Source organism: Lissotriton vulgaris, chromosome 10 (genome assembly GCF_964263255.1).
Source record: "Lissotriton vulgaris chromosome 10, aLisVul1.2, whole genome shotgun sequence".
Classification (NCBI taxonomy): Eukaryota; Metazoa; Chordata; class Amphibia; order Caudata; family Salamandridae; genus Lissotriton; species Lissotriton vulgaris.
The window spans coordinates 871,899,699-871,925,034 of NC_141698.1; the positions used below are offsets into that span (position 1 = coordinate 871,899,699).

The window sequence follows — 25,336 nt, forward strand, 5'->3', positions numbered from 1 at the left end:
AAACAATGCTACATAGGTGGAAGCATGTTCACTCTCTCTATAACACTGATTATTTCAGACATCATGAAATAGGGAAGCAGTTCAAAACTTTAGTCTAGGCTTGTTTCATAACTCTTCACTTATGGGACTGAACACCACACTGACTTGCAGGATCAATTGACTTTGGAATAACTGGCAGAGGACTGGTCCAGTATGCTTCACACACACACAACTGTGACATAACGGTGGCACAGTTTATATTTACTTATTTCAAAATTCTTCTAGCTTGATAATGGATTCCACATTGAATCCACAGCGCCCAACTATTGCCTGATGACCACTGATGGATATGTGCAAGCCCCAGATGTGACTTCATGAATATTTGATGGCCTTGTTAAAAACTATCAGTTTATTGGCTGGATGAATGGCAGGTGCTTATGACTAATAGTGAAAGCGCTTCCAGATCCTCCCCAAACAGGTCATTCTGCAGGCAACAACTTACATGATCTGTGCCTCATAACATTGGAAGTGTGAAATAACACATATTCTATTCTCGTATTATTCTTAAGTTTGTATTTTATGATTGCATATTTTCCCATTAGAAGGTACCCCTGCTGTTTTACTAATTTTATTGGGACAGAGCTGGAAGATGATCATCACTCAATAGGGCATAGGATGATCACCAAATGCAGGTGATATTGCATAGTTTTCCATAGAAGTGCTAAGTGCAAACCATTCAGGTAGTTTAATCTTTAAATTAGTTGAACCTTGATGTTTTGTGAACACTAAGGACTAACATACTTAATGGACACTTTCAAGTGCAAATGTGCTGGATTGCTATACTATTTTTTAGGAATGTATATGTTTCCCAGATGTAAATTTGGATAAAAGTGGGTGTACCAATTAGTGGAAGAAAGTAACAGAAAGCAGACAATTTAAACAATTAAATTCACCCACAAAGCAACACATAGTGGGACAAGTTAGATGTTTCACAAATCCTAAACAAAAATGTTGCTCCTGTTGCCGCTTGTACGTTTTTGATGCTGATCTAACTCGCCATTATTTGGAAATGCAGGTAAAGTAATGTAAATATTTGTGAGTCTTTTGTAAACAAAACAAAAAAGATTGATATTCAACAGAGCAAGACACATACTCCCAATACAAAATGACTTACTTCCTCTGCAAGGAAAATATGAATTGTTTTATGTAACCCCCTGTCAAGGATAGAGACTTGGATTTTGGGCAACATTTGCATAGTCCGTTCAAGTGACATATATACATTTGCACCCAGACTGTTTCAGAAATGGAAGGAGTGGTCTGAGAATATCGAATCAGAGCTGTTTTATACAGATAGAACTCCAACTCCTCCCCACCAGTCTCCATTACCGAGACTCTTGCTCAGCTAGAGCACCTTGAAGAATAGAAAAGGCTCTTTATAAAACTCTAAAATGAAAAGTAAATAAACTTACAGTTATAGCTCTAAAATATGTACGGGTTATGTTGCTCCTCTTTTTCCTGATCATTTGCTTATCGACCTAAAATAGCACTATGCATTATCTTAAAGTAAGGCACTTTTTACCTGTGTGTCTTTTTTTGATTATGGCCATTGTTACATTCTTAAATGAATGAAAAATAGATACTGTTTAGAGCTGGTCACAGCACCGAGACAGCCTTGCTTAGTGTTACAGAGGACCTCCGTACCATTCTTGACACCGGCAGAACGGCAGCACTGATCCTGTTGGATCTCAGTGCTGCCTTCGACACGGTGTCACACGAGGCCCTCTTGATGAGATTGGAGGAAGCTGGAATCACAGGTACGGCCCTGGGATGGTTTAAAGACTTTCTTGCAAACAGATCCTTTAAAGTCTCAACCCCCCCTTACATCTCTAAAGAGCACAACATCGGACAGGGGGTGCCTCAGGGGTCATCACTGAGCCCCACCCTGTTCAATGTTTACGTCCGACCACTAGCAGAAGTGGTTAAACAGAGTGGTCTGACGTTAGTATCTTACGCAGATGATACCCAGTTGGTGGTAGCTCTCAATGGTAACAACGGTCTGGAGGCCCATCACTTCAAGCAGACCCTTACTGACATCACCAACTGGATGACGGCGAATTTCCTCCAGCTTAATGCGGGGGAAACGGAGATACTGCTTGGGGAAAAATACCGCATCCTAGGGCGAAAATTGGTGGCCTGATACTTTAGGCCAACCTCCCAAGCCCAAGGAATGTGTAAAAAACCTGGGAGTCTGGGTCGACTCAGCATTGAAATTCACTCACCAAACCAAAAAAGTCTGGGGCAGCCGAGCGCTATACAAATCCCAATAACATAACATAACATTACACCACAGATATACATTTGGATTACAATAGTGTTGCTTTTTCTCTTTCTTTGGATTGGTTTTGCAACATGCCCTTTTTACAACATGGAGAAACGCTGCTTAGATCTATCATGCTGTTGCACTGGATTTGCAGACTTTGTGCAATGCTCCCATTCCATGGAAGCATTTAAACAATCAGACATGTTCAAGAAAATACATTGTTTTAAATTTCTGCAATGATTTTAACAGCAAAATTGCTTTTAGATGCACTTTTTTATGGGCTTTTTAGGCAATTTTTTAAGAATACATTTTGGCTTTCATTCTGATAAAACTACTAAAGATCACTGTACTTTGAAGACTTTATAGCTTAAGTGACATATTCTAGCACATGTCTTTATTAAGATTTAGTCGTCTTAGAAATAAGGAATGGGTGTTGTGTGGTTACATAGGCCCCAGGAAAAGAACACCACCATTTTACATGTTCACATTTAAAGTTGACATCTTTTAAACCAGAGAAACCGTAGATAATTGCGGTTCATATAGAACGATTTCATTAATTAATGTAGAAGCTAAGATTCTAGGGAAAATACTTGCCTCACGGCTAGTCACGTTAATCTCCTCCTTAGTTCATCTGGAACAATCTGGCTTTATGCACTCAACATCAGGCGTCTCTACAATGTGCTAGCACATCGAGAATACATGGAAGAGGATGCAGTAGTTCGGTCTCTAGATGCCTCCATGGCGTTTGATTATATAGAGTGGCCATACTTATTCGAAGGACTGAAAAGGATGGGATTCGACCTGAAGTTTTTGGGATGGATGAAATTGCTCTATACAGATATACAGGACCAAGTGCGAGTAAACAACTACACATCTCGTGCATTCACGTTAAGAAGGGGCACCGGCACGGCTGTCCTCTGTCCCCATTGATCTTTTCCCTCATGTTGGAACCTTTGGCTGCCTGGGTGCGGCGAGATGTCATGGTAAGGGGCTTGAAATGCGTGGATGGTCAGGAGGCATGAATATCCCTCTATACTGATGATATCTTACTCTACCTTGCCTCCCTCTATAGATCTATTCATAGGGTGCTGAATATGTTCAAAAATGTTGAGAAATACTCTGGCTACGCAATAAACTGGAGTAAGTCGGTGTTGTTCGTGCTCATGGGCCAGGTCCTGCGTCTCTTAGTGGATTGCACTGTTGAGGTGGCCAGGGAGAGCTTCCACTATCTGGGAACATATGTAACTTCGAGTCCCACCATTTTTTATAATCATAATTTAGGCCCCCCTGTTGGCCCGGCTGCGTGCAGGTGTAAAGCATTGGAGGTCTCTACCTCTTTCCTTGGTGGGCAGAGCTGCCCTTTTTAAGATACTGGCCCACCCACATTTTCTATACATTCTTTAGAACTGCCCACACTGAGTCCCAGATGTCTAACTTTCAGGTGTAGAGAGTGAAGTCCGAACGCTGCTATGAGACAGTAGGGCCCCTCGTAAAAAGATTTTTTTTCAAAAGTTGAAATTTTTTAGATGCTGACATTTAACACACATTTGCTGCACACCCATGCAGGATGATATTCTCGGAAACAGACTTTTCATACACTTACACTTCTTCATAAGCACATTATCAGGCCCTTCAACATTCTGTACAAGGAATAAGTTCACTACGCAAAATGCTGTTGTTTGTTGTCTGCTCAGCAACAGCTCTGCAAGGGTAGAATAAACAATAACAGCCAGAATCAAACTTCGCTATGGAGAGTATGGATGATGTTTATTATAATAGGTCTCTGAGCCCCTTGTTTTGGGAGAAGAGCATTTTGCTGGCACTGTTGAGGTCGCCCTATGCCGAAATTCTAGCCCAGCCAGCTAAGCCATGTTAGCATCCTGAGAAGGACGGTAGCCTGCTCTGCATCAAAGACAGGCTCCCAGATGACACATACCCTCAGGTATATTAGGAGTAAGACCACTCTGGGGCATTTTGGCATATCTGCACATGCTCTGCATATTAGGATAGGGAACACTGGGTGGGAGATAAATATAATTATATGTATTCATATAATCAATGTAACAGCACAATGGTAGAACTTTTTATTTTCTTTACCATCCTTGAAATGCTGATCACTCTCTTTTGCTTCCTTCTATTAATAATTGTGACAAACATATTACTGCCTCAATAAAAGTTTGAAATGCCAATTTCTGTATTTCTTGTGTTTCCTCTGTGCAGCTCAGAGTTCAGATCAGTTCAGTCAAGCTTTATTCAGCTGCTATATTAAACAGTCATAAAAGTACATAAGTTAAAAGAAAAATACCACATACTATTTACAGTTAAAAGATGAAAAGACACAATACAGTCAATTTACATAGTTCTATTACATTAAAACAAAACTTTTCCTCATATGAAATGCAGCTTTCAAGAACTGGGCCACCCTCCATGCTGTATGCTCATTCTCTAACAGTAAACAATGGTGCATTGCTTCTTGGTACCTCCTAAGGCCCAGATTTCTCAACAAGGGTATAATCCAAGCTTTCCTCAACTCGTAATAAAATTTACAAAATAGGACTAAGTGCATTTTGGATTGAATGGATGTGTTATCACATGGGCAGTGTGAGAAGTTACAAGACCAATCATTCATCTTTGGAAATGTCATCAGCCTATAAATAATACCCAGTCTTAACCTTGTGAAGACTGGGTATTCCGGGAACAACAGATAAGTACTGTTCCATTCCTAGTGTAGTACACAGCAAATAATAATTTCTTACCGTTATTTTAACTGCAGATTCTCCTTATAATCTTTTATTTTTTAAGAACTGCATGCCCTCCTTTTTTAATATTTTTCTTGTAATGTTCTTCATAGAGGATGGGGTGTTAAAATATTCGGGATAACCCAATTTGTTCATGAGGTCATGTATGTACTTAATCCAGGGAATTCTATGTGCCCCGTCCATCTTTAATATATCTTTTAGAATCTCTCTATTCAGGCCCTTCAGGTGCTTACACCAAACTCTATGCCACAAGAGGATTGGCTCTAATTTTACCAGATCTACTATGTGGGGGAGAGGCAGCTTCTTGTGACAATTAAAAGTTGATGTGCTGGACGGGACAGAAAGGATGTACCATATAAAGGCATTTTCAATCTGCTGCAAAGAACTAGTATCCGCAAAACCCCACACCCCAGCCATTCAAATAGCCATAGCGATACATTTGGCTTTAAATATATATAATAGCTCTCAGGACAGTTTCCTATCCAGCTTTCTAGCGAAGGTTGTTAGTGCCGCAGTTGATCTGGTAAAAGCTGTCTTTTTTGTCTGAAATTGCGGCGGTCCAGGAATCTTGATAGTTAAAAAATAAACCTAGGTATAAGAAATTTTTTGTAGTAGCTAACTTTTTCCCATCAATGCACATCTCACGGGTCTTCTGTATCCCTTGCTTGCACCTCATTACGTACGTCTTGGAATTATTAGTTTGAAGTCCAAGGTTGCCCATATATTTACAAAAAACGGCGAGGGATCTCTGGAGGCCATTTTGGGTGCGAGCCATCAATACGGCGTTGTCTGCATAAAGATGTGCGGGAATCGAATGACCGTTCATTTGGGGAACATCTTTGGCCTGCGTCAACTGTGCTTCTCCGATCCCCTTTATGTAATGACTAGCAGCCCGCCCCGGCATTGCCCGGGGGCAGAAGGGGGCTGGGGGCTGCATTTTGAGTATTTGTTTAGTCCCGGCCGGGCCCCCCGCCCTCCCGCCCCGACATTGCCTATACCGCTTCCCGCCCGCCTGCCTCCTGCCCGCCTCCCGCATCCCGCCTCCCGCCTCCCGCCTCTGCCTTCCCTCAGGTTTATTTGTTTAGTACTGGCCGGGCCCCCCGCCCTCCCGCCCCAACATTGCCTATACCGCTGCCCGCCCGCCTGCCTCCGCCTCTGCCTTACCTCAGCCGCGCTCTGGACTTAGCCCCCACTCCCGCGCCCCCGCCCGGACATTGCCCGGACCGCCTCCCGCCTCCCTCCTCGCCTTACCTGAGCCGCCGTGCCACTCCTCGCCGCACGTCACTCCTCACCGCACGTCGCCGCTCGTCACCGCTCCTCCCCGCCTGTCGTCATCACGCAGGTGTAGGTCGCGGTCAGCGCTACGTCGCGGCCGGCGCTTATTTTAGGGGACTACTTTGTTTTTATTCTTAAATTTTTTAATTTAGGTTTATTTTTTATTTTATGCAGCCTATGTCCATCTACACACACTGAGGTTTACAACAATGTATTGGGTGTGTGGATTGGCGCTGTGGTTCACGAGTTTACCTTGCCAAAAGGTTTCTGTTCTCTCTTTATAATAGTAGTATAGATTAAAAAGGAAAGGGGCCAGCACACAACCTTGTCTGACCCCTCTCCTGACTGGGAAGGGTTCACTGCATTCTCCGTACTGACCAAAGTGGATAGTTGCTGAAGCATCAGTGTAGAGGCAGCGTAGAAGAAAAATAATTTGTGAGTCGACTCCCATAGCTTCGAGGAACTCCCAAGCCTATTATGCTTCACTGAATCAAAGGTCACGGTGAGATCGACGAAGGCCAGATAAAGACTGCCCTTTTTTGCTCTGATATATTTACCTATCACTAAGGAAAGATTTGGAGACTGCTCGATTGTACCCAGGCCCTCGCGGAACCCTTATTGTAGGTCTGGTAAAATCATCTTTTCCTCAGCCCAACCTGCTAATCGCTCCAAAATGACCCTCCCTAGTATCTTGACAGTAGAATCAAGGATGGAGATTGGTCGATAGCAGTCTGGGTCTTCCCGATTGCCATTTTTAAATATTGGAATAATAGTAGATTTTTCCCAGGTATATGGGAGAGTAGACCGTATACTGGCATTAAAGACCTGAGTTAATATGGGCCCCCACAGGGTCACATTATGTTTATACAGATCAACTGGTGCTCCATCGGGCCCAGGGGCTTTTCCGCCAATGCTTACTGCCAAGCCCTAGTGATCTCATCCAAAATAATTTCTAGGTCAATATTTTCCCAGTTACTTTGGTTTAAGACTTCCTTGTTGCTACCTGTTATACCCTGATCACTATATAGTTTAAAAAAGTGGGTAATCCTATCTTTTTTAGTAATGGCTATCATCACAGTAGGTCCTGTGCTAGGTGCTAAAAAAGGGGTTCTCAGGACCTTCCAAAAAGTTGTACTATCTTTCATTTCCGCTGCCTTATGTAGTGAGTCCCAAGCCTTGTTACAGAGGGACTGTTTCCTTTGTTTTATAGGCCTCCTGTATTCTAATCTGGCTTGTGTGATATTGGGCAGGTACCTAGGCTTAGTGTGGCGAGCCTTTTTTAGGTTAGAGTAGGCCCTAGTACACCTTGCATTAAACCATCCATAGCGTTTCGGCCTAATATTAAACTGAACTGTCATGAGGTCTCTAACTACCCTGGTAATTACTTCAGAACAGTTCACTATGGATATATCTTGGGCATCCTCACTTAGGCAGGTCTCTATCTCAGCCCTAAACTTCTCTAAAACATTTTTGGTTAACAAGTCTGGTTCAACCCGGGACCACTTTAGTGAAAATCCATTTACTGAGTTCACTTCTACCATTCAATGCCTACAGGAATTTAATCCACACTTTTTCTGGATATGGAAGATGTGTATTAAATCTCAAAATAAGGGGGAAGTGGTCACTTAAAGCGACTTCGCCAACCGCACTACATAGTAATCAGTAAAAAATCAAATGTAGTGGCAGAGCCTCTCCCATTAAATGTGGGCAAAAAAAACACTGCCTGGGTTACTACCAAAAGGGTTAGATCTGTTTCCACAATTTCCTTGGGGAATCAGGGTTGTCATGTTATGAGACTGCACATGTCATCCGGTACCTTGTAAGGTTTATGGTTACAGATGGTAAGCTAGCCAGGACTAAGGTCAACAAATCCTGATGATGTGCACATACTCAGTTATGCATAGTTTAGACGTTTATGTTGTCCAAATGCACAGTCTTACCGAAATAGCATGAACTGCAAGACAGTCTGAAGGTAGGCGCTGACTGGGCTCAATCCACTTATTGTATCCTACTTTGAGCCGGTGTCCCATGACTAGATGTCTGAGATTGATGCTTCGATCTTTTAGGCGCTAGTATTTCCATTCAACTTGAAAAATTGCTTACTCCAGTTGAACTGATTGGATTTTTGGCATTTTTTGGTGTCAGAGAAATTTACTCTGTTTTTCTAAATGGGTGTGGAATTTTTCTTGTGTTGTATTTTCACTCTATTACGGTTTGTGTTCTGCATAGATACTTTACACTTGGCCTAAAAGTTAAGCCTGACTGCTTTTGTGCAACCTGCCGGAGGGTTAAGCAGAGGTTAATTTACTGACGTATGTGGTTTACCCTGACAGGGATTTTGGCTGTGGATTGAGCAAGGTTAATACCCCACTCAGCCAGCGGCCCAATTTGTCATAGCCCCCAGCATATTCACTTGCTTGGTATCCTTCCCATCCCCAGCACTTCTTCTGTGTTCTGTAAAATGTACTGAGGTATCAAGGCTTCTTTAAGGGTAGGTAGGAAACCAAATTTGGAACCTGCTAATGTGTGCAAATCAACTACAATGGGAGGTCTATGCCTAATGAAAACAGAGGATTGTCACATGGCATCAGTTGTCACAGAAGGTTTACTTATCAGGCTTGCCATGCCCACCCAAAATGGGTTACTCTAGAGCTCTGTTAATTATATATTGTATGGAGCCTGGTGGATCTACGTTGGTCTCACTGATAATACGGCTCTTAGATATGCTTTGGTATTTGCATATCCATGTTAAAAATTCTGCACATTGATACATGCAGGGACCCTCCTAAGGAATGATGCAATCTAATTACACCATTGTGAGGTATGGGGGTGCATAATTCTAAATAACTTGTTGGGTGCAGACACATTTTAATCTTACTCAACCTTACAGAAAAACACCAGACTTCCATGCTCATAATTTCAGAGACAGACAACTGATGCATTGCAAACAATGCTACATAGGTGGAAGCATGTTCACTCTCTCTATAACACTGATTATTTCAGACATCATGAAATAGGGAAGCAGTTCAAAACTTTAGTCTAGGCTTGTTTCATAACTCTTCACTTATGGGACTGAACACCACACTGACTTGCAGGATCAATTGACTTTGGAATAACTGGCAGAGGACTGGTCCAGTATGCTTCACACACACACAACTGTGACATAACGGTGGCACAGTTTATATTTACTTATTTCAAAATTCTTCTAGCTTGATAATGGATTCCACATTGAATCCACAGCGCCCAACTATTGCCTGATGACCACTGATGGATATGTGCAAGCCCCAGATGTGACTTCATGAATATTTGATGGCCTTGTTAAAAACTATCAGTTTATTGGCTGGATGAATGGCAGGTGCTTATGACTAATAGTGAAAGCGCTTCCAGATCCTCCCCAAACAGGTCATTCTGCAGGCAACAACTTACATGATCTGTGCCTCATAACATTGGAAGTGTGAAATAACACATATTCTATTCTCGTATTATTCTTAAGTTTGTATTTTATGATTGCATATTTTCCCATTAGAAGGTACCCCTGCTGTTTTACTAATTTTATTGGGACAGAGCTGGAAGATGATCATCACTCAATAGGGCATAGGATGATCACCAAATGCAGGTGATATTGCATAGTTTTCCATAGAAGTGCTAAGTGCAAACCATTCAGGTAGTTTAATCTTTAAATTAGTTGAACCTTGATGTTTTGTGAACACTAAGGACTAACATACTTAATGGACACTTTCAAGTGCAAATGTGCTGGATTGCTATACTATTTTTTAGGAATGTATATGTTTCCCAGATGTAAATTTGGATAAAAGTGGGTGTACCAATTAGTGGAAGAAAGTAACAGAAAGCAGACAATTTAAACAATTAAATTCACCCACAAAGCAACACATAGTGGGACAAGTTAGATGTTTCACAAATCCTAAACAAAAATGTTGCTCCTGTTGCCGCTTGTACGTTTTTGATGCTGATCTAACTCGCCATTATTTGGAAATGCAGGTAAAGTAATGTAAATATTTGTGAGTCTTTTGTAAACAAAACAAAAAAGATTGATATTCAACAGAACAAGACACATACTCCCAATACAAAATGACTTACTTCCTCTGCAAGGAAAATATGAATTGTTTTATGTAACCCCCTGTCAAGGATAGAGACTTGGATTTTGGGCAACATTTGCATAGTCCGTTCAAGTGACATATATACATTTGCACCCAGACTGTTTCAGAAATGGAAGGAGTGGTCTGAGAATATCGAATCAGAGCTGTTTTATACAGATAGAACTCCAACTCCTCCCCACCAGTCTCCATTACCGAGACTCTTGCTCAGCTAGAGCACCTTGAAGAATAGAAAAGGCTCTTTATAAAACTCTAAAATGAAAAGTAAATAAACTTACAGTTATAGCTCTAAAATATGTACGGGTTATGTTGCTCCTCTTTTTCCTGATCATTTGCTTATCGACCTAAAATAGCACTATGCATTATCTTAAAGTAAGGCACTTTTTACCTGTGTGTCTTTTTTTGATTATGGCCATTGTTACATTCTTAAATGAATGAAAAATAGATACTGTGACACTGCTTTATTTGTGAAAAACTGTTTATTGCATTAAACTACATTTCCAGGAATTCCTTGGACAACCTATAAAAGCTGCACTCTATATACAACAATCAGTGCAATGATTTCTGTTATAGTATACAAGACTTTATACAGAAAATAGAAAAAGATCTTTCATATAATACATAATAGGAGCCTCTATGCAGTTTAAATATAAACTGAATACTTTATATCATACAGGCTGAAAACTGCATGCGTATGTTACATTTTAAGTGCAATTTCATGAAGGTGTACAAAAGTAATTGAGAATGAATAGTTACTGATAAGACATCCTTTGATTATATTGAAGGAGACCAATGTGAACCGTGAAATGGAAAATATCTGACTAGAAAATCATGTTCATTAGACATGAGGTTAGCAAACAAAACAAACCCATTTAATATGCATTTGAGAGAGTGTAAACTAGTGATAATCATGTTTTGTTATTCAAATGGAATCAAATAATTGGGAATTTAAATGGAACTGCATTTGTGTTCTTTTTGGGGTGACATAACTGACTATACATTGATTTCCATACGAAACTACGTTTTGGAAGTTGTGCATGCATAGAGGTCAACTCGGAAATGCAACAGTGTCTCTACAGTAATTCTGTGCTTTCAAATGTAATTAGGAATTGTTGTAACCATATTTCAATGGAAGTCATATATTGTGTTATTTTGCTTTGGACATTCTACATTAATTAAGGAATCCTGTGCTGTAGGTCAACTTCAACATCTTAAATAAATGGTTTCTCTGTTCTAATATTGCAATATATCTTTTGCAGCAATAATCTGTGGTTAGATGCCAGTCGGACATGATGCTATAGTTAAAATGTAAGAAACATTAAAGGGTGCATTAACAGTGGCCTGTAAAATGCAAACAAAAATATATATTGTCCAGTAAACTTGTGAAAATGTGAGTGACACTATTCACCTAACATGTTATGAGAGCATGGAGGTCTCACTTGGGATCCTAAACTTAAGCATTCAAAAAAGATGTATTTGCTAGGTATGAAAGATATAACTTTAATAACTATGAATTAATTTTGTTGTAAATGTTCTGATATATGCAGACACAAATGTGAGCAAAACAATGAAAGGAAATAAACAAAAAACACAGAGGTATAAATACTTTTACCTTGATTCCTTCCTAACAACCACAGAAAAGAGAGAACTTTGCTGGGAACAGGTTTTAATTTCATATCTTCCTTACTATTTCCTTTGTGTATTATGGTAGAACTCTTTTAACCCTGCCGTACAAGGTAGCTCACTTGATTGTACAGGAAAAACGTCTTCAAACAAAACCATTGCTCCAGTTAGGAAACAGAGGTGAACATCTCAAAAGCAGATTAACAAAGACTGCATAAGACAACTACTATTTTCAACGTTTGTCTATTGATAGACATTGCCTGCAAGAGAGAGAAGAAATACTGATAATACTCTAGGTACATATTTTAAGATCAGATTGTTAGGTTTGCATAGACACAATTTTCACTTTCACATACTGTAACAAACTTGCAGATTCCAGTAGTATACCATGGGCTAGACCATGGTAACACATGAACATAAAAAGAGCACACAATATAGGCTGCTTTGATATGATGATTTCGTATCCAGTCAGTTTAACATGCATAATAAACATAACCTCCCAAGAAACTGACTCATTTCAGTCTTATGTGAGGTGCATGCCTTTTTGTTCATATTTTACCCAATATAGCTTGCTTGTTTCCTTCTCTAATAAATGAATACCTTGTATTTAATTCAAGTGTATTTTCAATACAAGGCTGTAGATAGTAATACTGTACGTAAAATAGGATTTTTAAAAACAAATTAAAATTCAAAAGTTTTTATCTATCAAGTCAGGAGAGGAGTTGGCCTAACGGCTAGGGCGGTCAACCTTGAATCCGGGGAACTGGGTTCGAGTCTCGGCAATGACGCTGAACATCCTGTGATCTTATGCAAATCACTTAATCTCCCCGTGCCTAACAAAGATGAATGTGTCCTCATGTAACACAACTGGTGCTATGTAAAGCGCTCTGATACCAGTACCGAGTCAAGTTTGCGCTACATAAAACTCTGTAAATAAAAAAAGTCTAATTTCTAATTACTATGCTAGAATTGCAATTCAAATCAGGAAAGCAAAGTGTTCAGGGCTGGATAAAGTTGTTCCATGTGGTGTGGAATAGAAATAGTGCCTGTGGCAGTTTCTTATGGAACACTTTTGAGATTATGTTGCACCGGCTTTTGTTTTATGTGTGACCTCAGCAAGTGTATAAACAACTTTTACTATTCAGTAATTTCATGTAAAGGACTGACCACAAGAAAAAAGGCCCTAAAGAAAACTATTGAAGTTACTTGATTTCAGTTTGTGTTTCCAGTTATTCAGGTGACATTAACAATTTTGTTGTATTACATACTGTAAAAAAGTTGTTTTGCACAAGTTGGCAAAATCCTATGCGGTTCTAGTTTTGATCTTTTTATGTAATTAATAATTATTGGTGTTCATCATGTTGTAGCAATAGCAACTTAGAATGTGTTTCAACATATAAGCAGTAATGCCCTGAACATATGCTTGTTGGAAGGAAGTCCTCATGGATGCTTTTTTGCTGGCCACTCTTTCAACAATGAATCAAATATATTAGAAGTAAGGTCCATAACTTGTATTAGTAGTTTGCGACTTTGCCCTTAAAACAGGAAACACACAATGAATAGATTTTATAAGTCTGTATTGACAGCATTGTGCTAATCCTATTCTTAATAAAAAATCTCTTATAAAAATAGATATTTGAGTTGAGCTGATCAAGAGTGGTGATGATGTTGTATATGCACTTTGTATAAAAGGGCAGCTCCCACTTAAACACAGGAACTATCCAGACTTACAAACTGGTGCTTGTAATAGAATATAAACACTGCATTGTTTGAATATTTAAATTTGATTGAGCAGTTTACAAGGCATGCATACAACTTTATTTCAGTCTTACAAGTTTTGGGGATGAAAACTGACATACAATAATCCGAGAGTTGATTTGTAAAAAGGAATATATTTTACTGATTTGCTGATGCAAACTGTTCATACCATCTACCCAATCAATTACTAATGTTGTCATCTGGATTTATGAATGAAGAAAGATATGTTAGTGATACTTTTCCAAAACTTAGAGAATCTTCAATGTAAGATGAAAGCATATTATCAAATGCTACACATTAAGAATGGATGTTTACATGACAAATGCACTTGCAAAGCATTTTGGAGAAGCTGTTAACTGGAATGATGAGGCCCTGAACAAAAAATGCCTAACAAGTACAACAGAAATAGTAATATTAGCATTTCCACAAGCAATCACTCTCACCTGAAGGATAATTACAAGATTCAATAATCTATTTGAATAAAAATATTTTTAGAGGGTATGCATCACCTGCTACTCCTCTAATCACTAATTATTATTATTATGTTTGAGCTTGTAAAGCGCACTGTTACCCGGAGGTTTCCTGGCGCTGTGTAACGCTGGGGAACCCGTCCTGGCTTTCCCTGTGGAAATTCCAGAACATATATGGTGGATGATACGAACTTCATCCATTCTTCCTATTTAATAGTCATTAAACACAGATCTAAAACAGCTTACAGCTTCATCATCGTAATCATATTTAAAAAGTTGTTTACACTAGATTTTTTTAGCTCACTTACCTTTTATCCTTCAATGCTGCTTGGTAGGAATTCAATGTATTCACTACCCATTCTACACCAAATATTCTCATTTATTGCTCTTTAGCGCTGTATGCCAAGTCTGATATCGGAACATCTACGTTAGATGTAATCGCTGAGTTCCAAAATAAATTTGCAGACCACCTAGCCTGAAAATGATTTTTTCAATGCAAATAAGTCAAAGCGAATGAATCAGCAATAACAGTTGTCAAACACCATCCTATTGCAATATTATTGATGATGGACAGAAGAAAAATACACACCAATTCACCTTAAAAAACCATATCAGGATGAGATACCAGCTACATCTCAGATAAAGATTATGAAAAATAGCTATATGATGAAAATCAGTTTCAAAAACTTAATGGCATTGTAAACGCACAACAATTACTGGGAACATCCCATATTTTAAATGAATATGTATTGAAGTTTCATAACATTTCAAATAAACAGGCATTTTACATTTTAAAAGCTGGAAGAAATGGTCATTAGTGAAATAAATGGGAGTGTCCAAACAGTCAACACAGATCCTTAACTAACACTCCAATCAGGAGTTGAAGACATAAATACCCTTTGTCCAACTCATCACCCAAAACAAAGTTCATTCATAATCTGTCTGTTCTGGTATTGAACTGTAACTTTCAGTAGTAATGTTGTTGAGATTCTACATAGGTTATGTTGATTGGTATGGTGCACTAATCATCCAGGTGCTAAGGCAAGGTGCGTGGTCCCAAGGTGCTTACTTGAAGAGTCAAGTCTTCAGCTTCTTGCGGAACTCAGGAAATGAGGAGGAGGCTCTGATGTGTTGATGGAGTTTGTTCGATGTTTTGGGGGCAAATGTAAAATGTAAAACATCTAAAAGTTTGAGCACTAAACTGCAATATCTATATGTGCATCAGAATGGACAGATGCATAATATTTGATTACTTTTATAAATTTGCCTTGGATTTCTCTGTATCATTTGAAAATGTCAATTCTTGATTCTATTGCATCCAAAGATTTAAGTATTTAACTGCACTAGTTCATGCTGAATCATGAAGCAGGGTTCTTAATTTTTCAGAGAAATTAAAGATCTTATGTCTTCTCTGCATAGCACAGACGTGCTTGTATTAGAATGTTTGGTTGAGATGTTTTGCTGGAATTCACTACAGAGCATGATTAATACATTTCTAATCCTTGACAGCATTTGCGCAGTAGCTGGAAATTGCAATTAACCTATGTGCCATTGACTGCTTTACAGAATTCATTGTGTGGCACTAATGGTGTTAAAAATGCAAAACAAGGGTTCTGGTTACACAAAACATTGGCTTTGCATGTGCAAATTGTTATCCTTAAGTGCAGATGGTAAAAATCCAAAGTTTTTGGCCATACGGTTTATGTATCTTTGTTCTGTAACATTTCTTTGTACTTGGTGAAAGAAAATTGAAAATTATGGTCAAAGCACCAAGGCCCCTATATATCTGATACTTTCCTCGTTGACATAGAATGGGCAAAATCTTTTGAAACATCAGTCCCACATTCTTTCTTGATATGAAATGGTGATAATCACTGTGAACAGCATAAATACACAAACATATATTCTGGAATGTGGTGTACCAACAGTTAATGTCCACTTACTTAATTTATCAAGAATAGTATTTCAACATAAAAACACCTGAACCATGAAAAGAGCATACTTGTGTTTGGGTACCTTTACCTTTTCTGATGTTAAATATCAAAACAATTGAAATTAATGTAAGATTCACAAATTTGCATCGTGTTCAGGTCTTCTGCAATGATTTGATGGAAAGTTTGAAGATGCTTTATCTCATTACACTGGGTCAACCCTGACATTACTTTTTCTGATAATTTCAAAAAGGTGCTCTTGTTTGCCTTTAAATTTGACTTAAAACTGAGCTCCCTGAGAGAAACTGTCAGTTCTCTGAAGAATGTTCAACATAAGTGAAAACCACTGAAAAAAGTAAAACAGAATGATTATATTTTATAAGCATGTTCCATTAAATGATTATTTACTTTTAAATTATTCTACTGTTTAGTTTCAGTGGCAGAAGGAATGTCTATTCGATAATTCAACTGAAGAAGTGTTAATATTCACTACAAAATACATGGTATACTATGAATATGTTCAATAAAGCTTTAATAAATGAATAAGCCGCTATACAATTTGATCTGGCCTTTTTTTCTTTCTAAAACATGAATGCAGTTGTTTCTTCATATTTGTATCGACGAGCTTTGCCTGGATCTGTAACGTCAGTTTTCTTTGTCAATGAGCTTTAGAGCATGTATCTTTGCACATTTTTTATAAATTCTATCACACAGTCCCTGCCTCCTATTCCATCACGCTGGTATATTTAAAGTTGGGTCAGAAGTAGCAGTGAACTAATTCTATGCAACCATGCTCTGCTATTGTACTCACTTTCATTTTGATAACCTAATCAAATTCACCTTGATTGTTTTAGCGTTGAGTACTTTTTCATATTTCATTATATTTCCTACCCATAATTTGTGCTGCACTAATATATAATTCACTTGGTATTTGACGTTCAGGAATTGCAAATTGAATAAAAGTTTTAATAGCTGAAGTTGAAACTGTCTACATTGTGCAAGTTATGATTTGCCTTGGAAATTGAGGTATTGATTTCCAAATATGTGACAATATGTATAAGAGGAATGCAGAGAAAAGAGCACAGTCAGTGCTGTAGTTCAATATTATGAAGCTTTTAATACATAAAAAATACATAATTAAAAGGCCTATGATTTTCAATGACCATCACCGCCAGGAAAAACCTGGTGGTAAGTGGCAATGGAAAATGCTTAATTTCCCCTTGCCATGGGCGGAAACTTCTATGGCAAGGAGGGTATAGTTTTCTTTTTTTTCAAAAAACAAATCATTCTTTGGATCTCTATTTTGTTTAAATGGAAGTTTCCCATACTGTTCCATTATGTTGACAGAGCTGTCCATCAAACATGCAGTATATCAGCAGGAACCACTGGGGCTTCTGTCAATGCGGGAAATCTCTGCTAGGCTGACAAAAATTCTTAAATGTGGCAGTGGCACCTCTGTTGGGGCGTCAGAGTAATGTACTTTGTCACCCTAGTGGAGGAACGGGCCTCCCACCAATATAAACTGAGCCCTTAGTTTGTATTCTATTTGAGTCAATAATTGAATGAAAACACAGGTATTTTCACTTTAGTTTAACATTAGTTGATGGCCCTCACTGGATAGATGTGTATTTTCTACACATGAAATCTTTAAATAGTTGTTCAAACACGAAATAGGTATGTAAAATGAAACATGTAAGTCATTCCTGCTCATGGGTGTCTTTTCAACTGATTTATACATGTGTAACAAGTACGTTAGAAGAAACGTGTGCGAGAGAATGCTGTCAAAGAAAAAGCGCTCAAATTCCTGTGCTCATAATCCTTCAATCGAATACTATATGAATTGTAAATTTCAGGTCTAGTGTCAGGAAATTTGAAAGTAAATTTATTCAATTCGCTCTTTCCAGTTAAATGCATTTTCTTCTATTTTGTATCCACTACCTGTGAGCCCAACTGTAAAATATGGGTAGATAGTGTGCATTGCCTTACTTTCAGTAGCACTTACACTTTTATATTTTAGCTATATCATGTATTAACAATTGCATGAACCCCTGTACAAATTAAATTCCTGCTATGCCTATAAGATACTGTATGTTGTGAGAGATTTGTTAGACAAGATGCACATGTAAAAAACATGCATATGTAAATTAAAGAACATAGAGAAAATAATAGGATATTGAATTTGATTTATTATATTTGTTGTGACTGCATTTCTTGCATATGTGTTAACAAACTAGGGAGTTAATGTGACCTAACGAGGTAAACAATGAGCTCTCAATACTTAATTTAATAAAATGATCATGGTTTTAGTTACTGAAATATGTTCTGCTTATTTTAGCAAGTTTGTGGGGAAATATTAGGTCGTACAATTTCATTCTCAGAACTAGTCTTAGCAGGGGCCGGCTCTAGGGTGGTGCAACCAGTGCCACCGCACCAGGTGCTGACTTTCGGGGGGCACCAGGTTTGCAAGTTTATTATGGTTTTTGAGCAACGTCTAGTTCCTTTCCTCCAGCAATTTTCAGGCAACAAAAAAAATGTCAAGATAACTCCTGTAGAGAATGTTCTTCCTGGACAGAGAACCGAGTTTTGTCTAGCTGAGGTTTTGACTCACTATAAAGTAGTGCAGAGGGTTATTATGCCTTTTGCAAAGAACGTTTACCATGCAGATCACAAAGTGCATATAATGTAAATAGGTCAGTGGATTACTGCTTTTAAAAGAGACATTGTTTTCTTACTTGCAATTTATGAACTTTTGTCAAAGAACTTCATGCATACTGCAAAGTATAGATTAGAGCACAGATTAATGTTGCAAAAAGGATTAATATGGGTAAACATTGATTCTTATCATTAAAGAGAACTCCAAACTATGGTATTCCTTTTTAAATTCTGAGTTTGTGCTTCTCTACACCAAGCACTATTAAACTATACTGCTTACCAGCTTGGATACCATTTCACTCCTACACCTTGTAAGTCTCTGCTTTATGTAACATTTCCTATGCACTGATGTATAAAGGTATGATTAATTGTCTCTGTGTAATGTATGTGTGATGCAAAGTGCTCTGACACCCTACACTGGTATGAGTGACGTCATATAACGAAATAAATTAATCTCAGAGAGAATGGTTGTGGTGACCTGGGCACTGTTAAAGGGTGGTGGTGAGGGAATCCATGGTGGAGGTGGTCAATGTGCAGCACCAAAAATAATTGTTGCATCGGGCACCACCAGTGCTAAAGCCGGCCCTAAGTTTGAGTGGGATACAGCCACATTTTTTTCTCAAATGTGGGTATCTCTAGCTGCAGACCAAAGAATACAAACCTGGTTCAAATTATTTAATCACAGGGACATTTTGGCCGGGATTCATCGTCGTAATCTGGAAGAATTTAATCTCTAAACATACTCTTTGAACAAATACAAAATATTTGTTCTACTTTAGGCTTCCTTAAATTTTTAAACAAAAGGTTTATGAGAAAACAGAAACATCATCATGAAATACCATTTCCAACGGTGAAGTCTGAATTACCGGTTGGTAGGTAGAATTGTTTTTAAAACAAGCAAGCTTTTTTCTGAATTAATGCTGATGGTGCTATTGTAATAGCAAAACCAACACATTTCTTTTGTTTTCTGCTCGCATGCCTGTCTATCTTTAACACAATATAATAATTATCAACTAGGTCATTTTATTAAACACCTTCATCTTTCTTTATATGCAAACAGCTGAAAGAGACATTAAAAGGGGATAGATGTGCCAAGGAAAATTATCTGCCCATCTTAATGTTATACCTGTACAGACACATATGTGCAAAATTGTTCTTTGACAATACAAAACACATGTAAATTTCCTTTTTGCTTTTTAAGGAAGTGTTTCTGCAAAGTTCTACCGAATCAAGGTCAATGATGTTTTGACTGGCATGTATCAGGTGTTGGCAAATAGGAAAAAACATTGAGAACACAGTTGAAATGTTCTAATAAATCAAAAGACACTTTCACGTGAGAAATTCACGGTAATGTCCCCACACACAAATACATAAAATACTTTGTTTTAACGTTGACCATTGGCAATTCTTCTCATCTTCCTTGCTGTGGTTGGTTGCTTGACAAGTGATCTTATGAGTCAATTCGTTTATTCTGGTTCCAATCAGAGGGGTTGACTTGGGGCTGAAAGCTGCAGTTCGTGCCCTTGGAAGAGCGGGTGGATTAAAGGATGGAGATGGATAGCAGGGGAGGCTCCTGTGCTAATGTGTGGAGAAAACAAAGTCGGGATCAGAGCTCCATGCGGCAATGCCTGCAGGGTCAGTTGTCCGGGCTGAATGGTGGTAGCGGAAAACAAATGCAGGGGGTGACCAGTGAGGAAGGTAGTGTGTGTCGGAAGAACAGCTGGCGCCAGATGAGAAAATGTAAGGGGTGCGAAGTGTGATTGTGATAGAGGGTGAACATGAGTGAGAGGAAAATGAGCACTGTGGGGATGCATAGAAGCCGTGAGAGCGCATCTCTGCAGGAGGGTGTGGTGAATTGTGGTGATGGAAGTCTGCTGCTGCACAGGGATTGGTTGGAGACCTGGGGCTGTGGAAAAACTAGTTGGTCCATTAACAGGAAATACTTTGAGGTGTTTTGCCAGGAGCTGTGAATGCATATGCTGCTGTGCTTGCATCTGAAGGAACCTATATTGGTCAATTTCATCAGGTGAAAATGGTACAGGTTGCTGGGATGGAGAAGGGGAGGTTGGTTTACTGTACACTTCAAACATGTGCTCCCCATCGCTGTAGTTCTGCATAGACCCATCATAAAAGTAATTTAGCTGCTCTTCCAATGGGCTTGGGTTCATGTTGACATCTTGCAGCTCTAGTCGGATTTGTTCTTCTTTGGTCTCCTGTGTATCAGTCACAACTGAATATCTATTAGATGGCAAAATGCAAGGAAAATCATGTGGGAATGGGTCACGGCTTTCCATAAAAGGCTTCACTTGACTAATTAAGGGTCTCGATTGTTCTTGTATGCCTGCCTGTAGGTCTGCGTCAAGGGCGTGACATTGCCCTCCAATTCGCATTAGGTCTGTAAAATGACATGTGTCATTATCAGTATGCGGCGTCATAGTCACTTTACATTCCTGTGACTCTTCACTTGGCACGTTTTCCTCTGCGCTCTTGCTCTTCATTTCACCATCTTCGCAGTTTATAACGCGTGATGTGTCAACGGCTGATGCTTTCTCAGGCAATGGTAAAACGGATGTGCTTTCAACAGAAGGTGAAAGCTGCACTGTGAAGACACCTTCTGAGTGGTTGCACAGCTCCACTGAACAATCCTCCGAATTTTCTTTCAATGTACTTGTTGCATCAAGCTCTTCCCTAGGATGCATTCTGTCTTCAAGCAGCAATACATTTAGTGACTCTCTCTCTTCCAGCAACGGTTCTCCTGCTGAATTTTCTGATAGACACTTGTTAGAAATTCTGGAATGGGAATCATCGTTGATGGATGTATTTTGTAGTGTTTTGCCCTTTTCTAAATTATTTGGGAGATCCATGTTTGCCTTCAAGCAATAAGCCCTCTCTTTGGAGTAAACATCCGCCATGTTGGGATATGATCTTCTATGATTCGAACTTTCACAGCTACTTCTTTGTCTGGAGTAAGACCTATCACAACTCTGCTCTCTGCTACCTTGGTGTTTGCTTTTTGAAAGTCGAATCTGTGTTTTCCTCCGCTTTGACCGGTGTTTGCTGTGTGAACTTCTATGCCTCGAACTCTTTTTAGACTGTTTGTGCTTTTGTTTTTTAATACACTGTTTGTCTTTGTGTTTCTTTATTCTGTGGCATTTAGTTTGAGAAATGTGGTTGGCTTCTTCCTCAGAAGTCAACATGTGTCTGTGCTTTCGGTGTTTGCATGGGGCTTCTGCACAATGGTTGTGTCTTGTTTTACAACACCATATGAAATGGCTCCTATGACAGAGTTTACTTGATCCGTGGCCAAGGCAGGGGCTGCTGCACCTGGCTGTGGAACTGATTATGGAGCATTCTGAGTAGGTAGAGTGTCTGCTAGATGGTGACCTCTGAGAAAAGGGGAGAGCCCAGTCCTTTGAAATTGAGCATCCATCACCATCATACCCTGAGATTCTGTTATGATTAACTCTAATTAAATCTTCGGTGCAGTCCTTTTGCACACCATTTAAATTCCTAAAACACTGGAACTGTTTTTGTGTAGATGTGCACCGGCATGGGGATCTATTCTCACCTTCTGATTTGCTGATGGCACAGCTGCCCGTTTTAGGTTTTTTCATTGACGTGCTTGAGAGATGGAGGGGAATTTGGTCATTCACGCATTCAATTGAAAACAAGTCACTTAACATGTGTTTTCGCTTCCTTTTGAGGGAATGTATTGCTTCAAAATCACATTTTTCAGAAAATTTGAAATTCGGGCATAATGCAGGCGTGTCCTCGCTCAAAGTTTGCACATTTTCAGTCCAACCCTCTTGATTATCGTTTGTGTTCTGTTCGAAGATCTGCGGAGACAACCTGTTTGAGAAACATTTTGTCTTTGGTTGTGTTGATTGATCATCTTGCTCAGATGAAATGTGCTCATCTTGAGATAATCCTGAGGCTTCATTACCGATTAAGGTCTTAACTTGGAAGGATCCGTCACAATGATCATTACCACTTCCACTGTCTTTCTCACCTGCACTCTTTCGAGACTGTTTAAAATCAAAATACAATGGATTGCAACTGTAGGAAATGGAAGGCTGGGTTTTTGTGAAGAGGACTAGCTCTGTGGGCCACTGAAAGACTGTGTTGCCATCTTTGCTTATAACATTGAGGAATGGCAATCCGTTTGGCTTTACTCCATTCATCGTTGAATCGTTCATAGGAGTGTCCTCGTTTTTGCTTACTGATTCCTCACTCCTGAGATCTGTGGCTGTTTTCAGACTATTGGCACCACATTCCATCTCTGTTTCCTGCCCCTCTGTAGTAGGCTTTTCCTTTGAGCTCTCATCTGAATTGTCCATTAGCAATGTATAGCTGTGCTTGTTGCCGCCGATTTGTTGATTTTGAAAAACCCTAGTTTGGCACTGCAGAGGTTCATTGGTCTCCGAAGACCATCCAGTCACTTTTTCTCCATTTGCATTGTCAGCATCTTCTGCAGAGCCAAATCCAATCAAATCTGAAAGATGCATTTTGGCTTTGAGGTTTGGCATCTGATGGCCCACAGCTAGTTCTGGTGTTTTGTTCAAATAGTCCTTCTCACCGGAGATATCCTTCATGTCTGCTGGGATTTTGATTGGCACAGTGCTGCCAACTTGGACTTCAGGTGTGAGTGGTACGTTATCATGTTTTTTTGCTGGTTCATCAACCAAAAGTGCTTGAGATCGGGAGTTGTCAGCTGCATGCTTTTCTTTCAAGCTCTGTGGTGCTTTTCCATCGGATGCTTCTTCCAAGCTCTCATTGAATACTGATGCAGATGACTCTAGCTTCAACTGGGCTTTTTTAGAAAAACAAAAAGAGACTCCTGCCCTATGATTGACTTTGTCTCCATTCGGGAGGGGCTGTAAAACCTCGCTCCCAACTGCCAATGTAAACTTCTGCTGCTTTTCAGCAATGTTGGCGGGGGCGTTGTGCCCTTCACATGTGACAATAAGTCTAGCACCTTGTCCACTTCCAGCACTGTCTGTGAAAATCCCTGCTTGTAATTGGTTTCCAATTGCAATCCTCGGGGTCTGGAATATTGGCCCTCCTCTGGAGACACTAGGGGAAAAGATAAGGGGGACCACGTTAGTTGAATACATACCAATGAATTCTCAGGATACTGCATAATACATTATGCTACTAAAAGTTTATATGAAACAAGATGTTCCAATATAATTTATCAGTAGGCAATCAATTTACAAGTAAACATATCGCTATGGTGCACAGAACATCAGGTGATAAATGCATAGGTGTGAATGTCTAAAAATGAACATGCAGTAGTGGTGTGTAGGAAAACACTTACGTAGTGTGTTCAGACAGAAGACAAAAACAATGAAGTTTCTCTAACAATCACTAAGATAGGTAGTGGTGGTCTAAAAACCGCACATCCAGTTCTATTTAACAGTACAGAAATGTATACATTTTAATACACAAAACGTCTGAGAATTAAGGTGCCAGTCAAGGTAACAGGATCATCCCACTACCAAGGATGTCTAATCAACAGGTACTAAATACCTGCTATTGAGTGTATACTGAATAACTTGTACCTTGACACTCTTCTATTTTTCGCTATCACCAATTGTGGTGTATTGTAGGGGTGCTTACAGTCAAAAAGGTGAGTTATGAAATAAGAAGGGAGAAGAAAGAAGTAAAGATAAGTCAAAAAGGTGACAAAAATGTGACATTGCAGTTACTTGAAACATAACACAGTATACGGTATATGCATTTGTCAAGACTTGACTGTCAATGAAAGATAAGTTAAGAGAGGTGACAAAAATGTGACATTACAGTTGCTATAAAACATAACACAATGTGCTATTGATGCATTTGTCAAAAAATGACTGTCAAAGAACACCTGAGATGTCTCTGATGGTGTCCGTGCTTGCTCTCACTTGCAGGGTGCAGAGGGCCACTCTCCGAACATTCCTCCCTGAGGGCACGTCTTGCTGTGCCTGGTGCAGTCTATCTCAGCACTTGGGCTTGAGCAGGCAGGCTTTCTCTTCCTGTGGAGCAGTGCTGGGATTCTGTTCATTCTTTGTTCTGAGGCGCCCTTTTTACCGGGGCGGCACTCTCTCTCCCTTTCTGCTGTCTCCATTGCCTCTTAGACCTTGTGTGAAGTGTTGGAGCAGGAAGGCATTTACTGTGAGTGCACCACTGAAGCTGGTGCAGAGTGCCAGTCACCAGGAATCACTGCAGCTGTTGCCTCTCGCAGGTTGGCGCAACAGTGAGGGATCTACAGGTGCATTAGGTCTGGTGCCCCTCTGGCCTTTTCCAGTCTCCTCGCAGAGTGGGGTAGGTGGGTGGTGCTCAGTCAGTGGTGGGGAACGTGGCTGCCACCCATGTTCATCTGTAATGGAGACAGTACACGCATCGGGGCTTATTTGCATCCTTTGCGTGGGCGCAGTACCACGCGTGGCCACTAGATCGCAGGGCAACGTTT

At 39.5% G+C, this 25,336-nt stretch overlaps 1 protein-coding gene across 1 annotated transcript in view; it reads right to left on the reverse strand.

Moving 5' to 3' along the window:
- Positions 1 to 16,313: 16,313 nt before the first annotated feature.
- The window catches only part of ZNF804B (zinc finger protein 804B), a 938,225-nt gene continuing 929,202 nt past the window's right edge, over positions 16,314 to 25,336 (reverse strand). Inside the window, exon 5 of the mRNA XM_086941827.1 lies at positions 16,314 to 23,955. Within this exon, the coding sequence (XP_086797953.1) occupies positions 20,364 to 23,955 (3,592 nt within the window). The 3' untranslated portion in view covers positions 16,314 to 20,363. The remainder of the gene's footprint in view (positions 23,956 to 25,336) is intronic.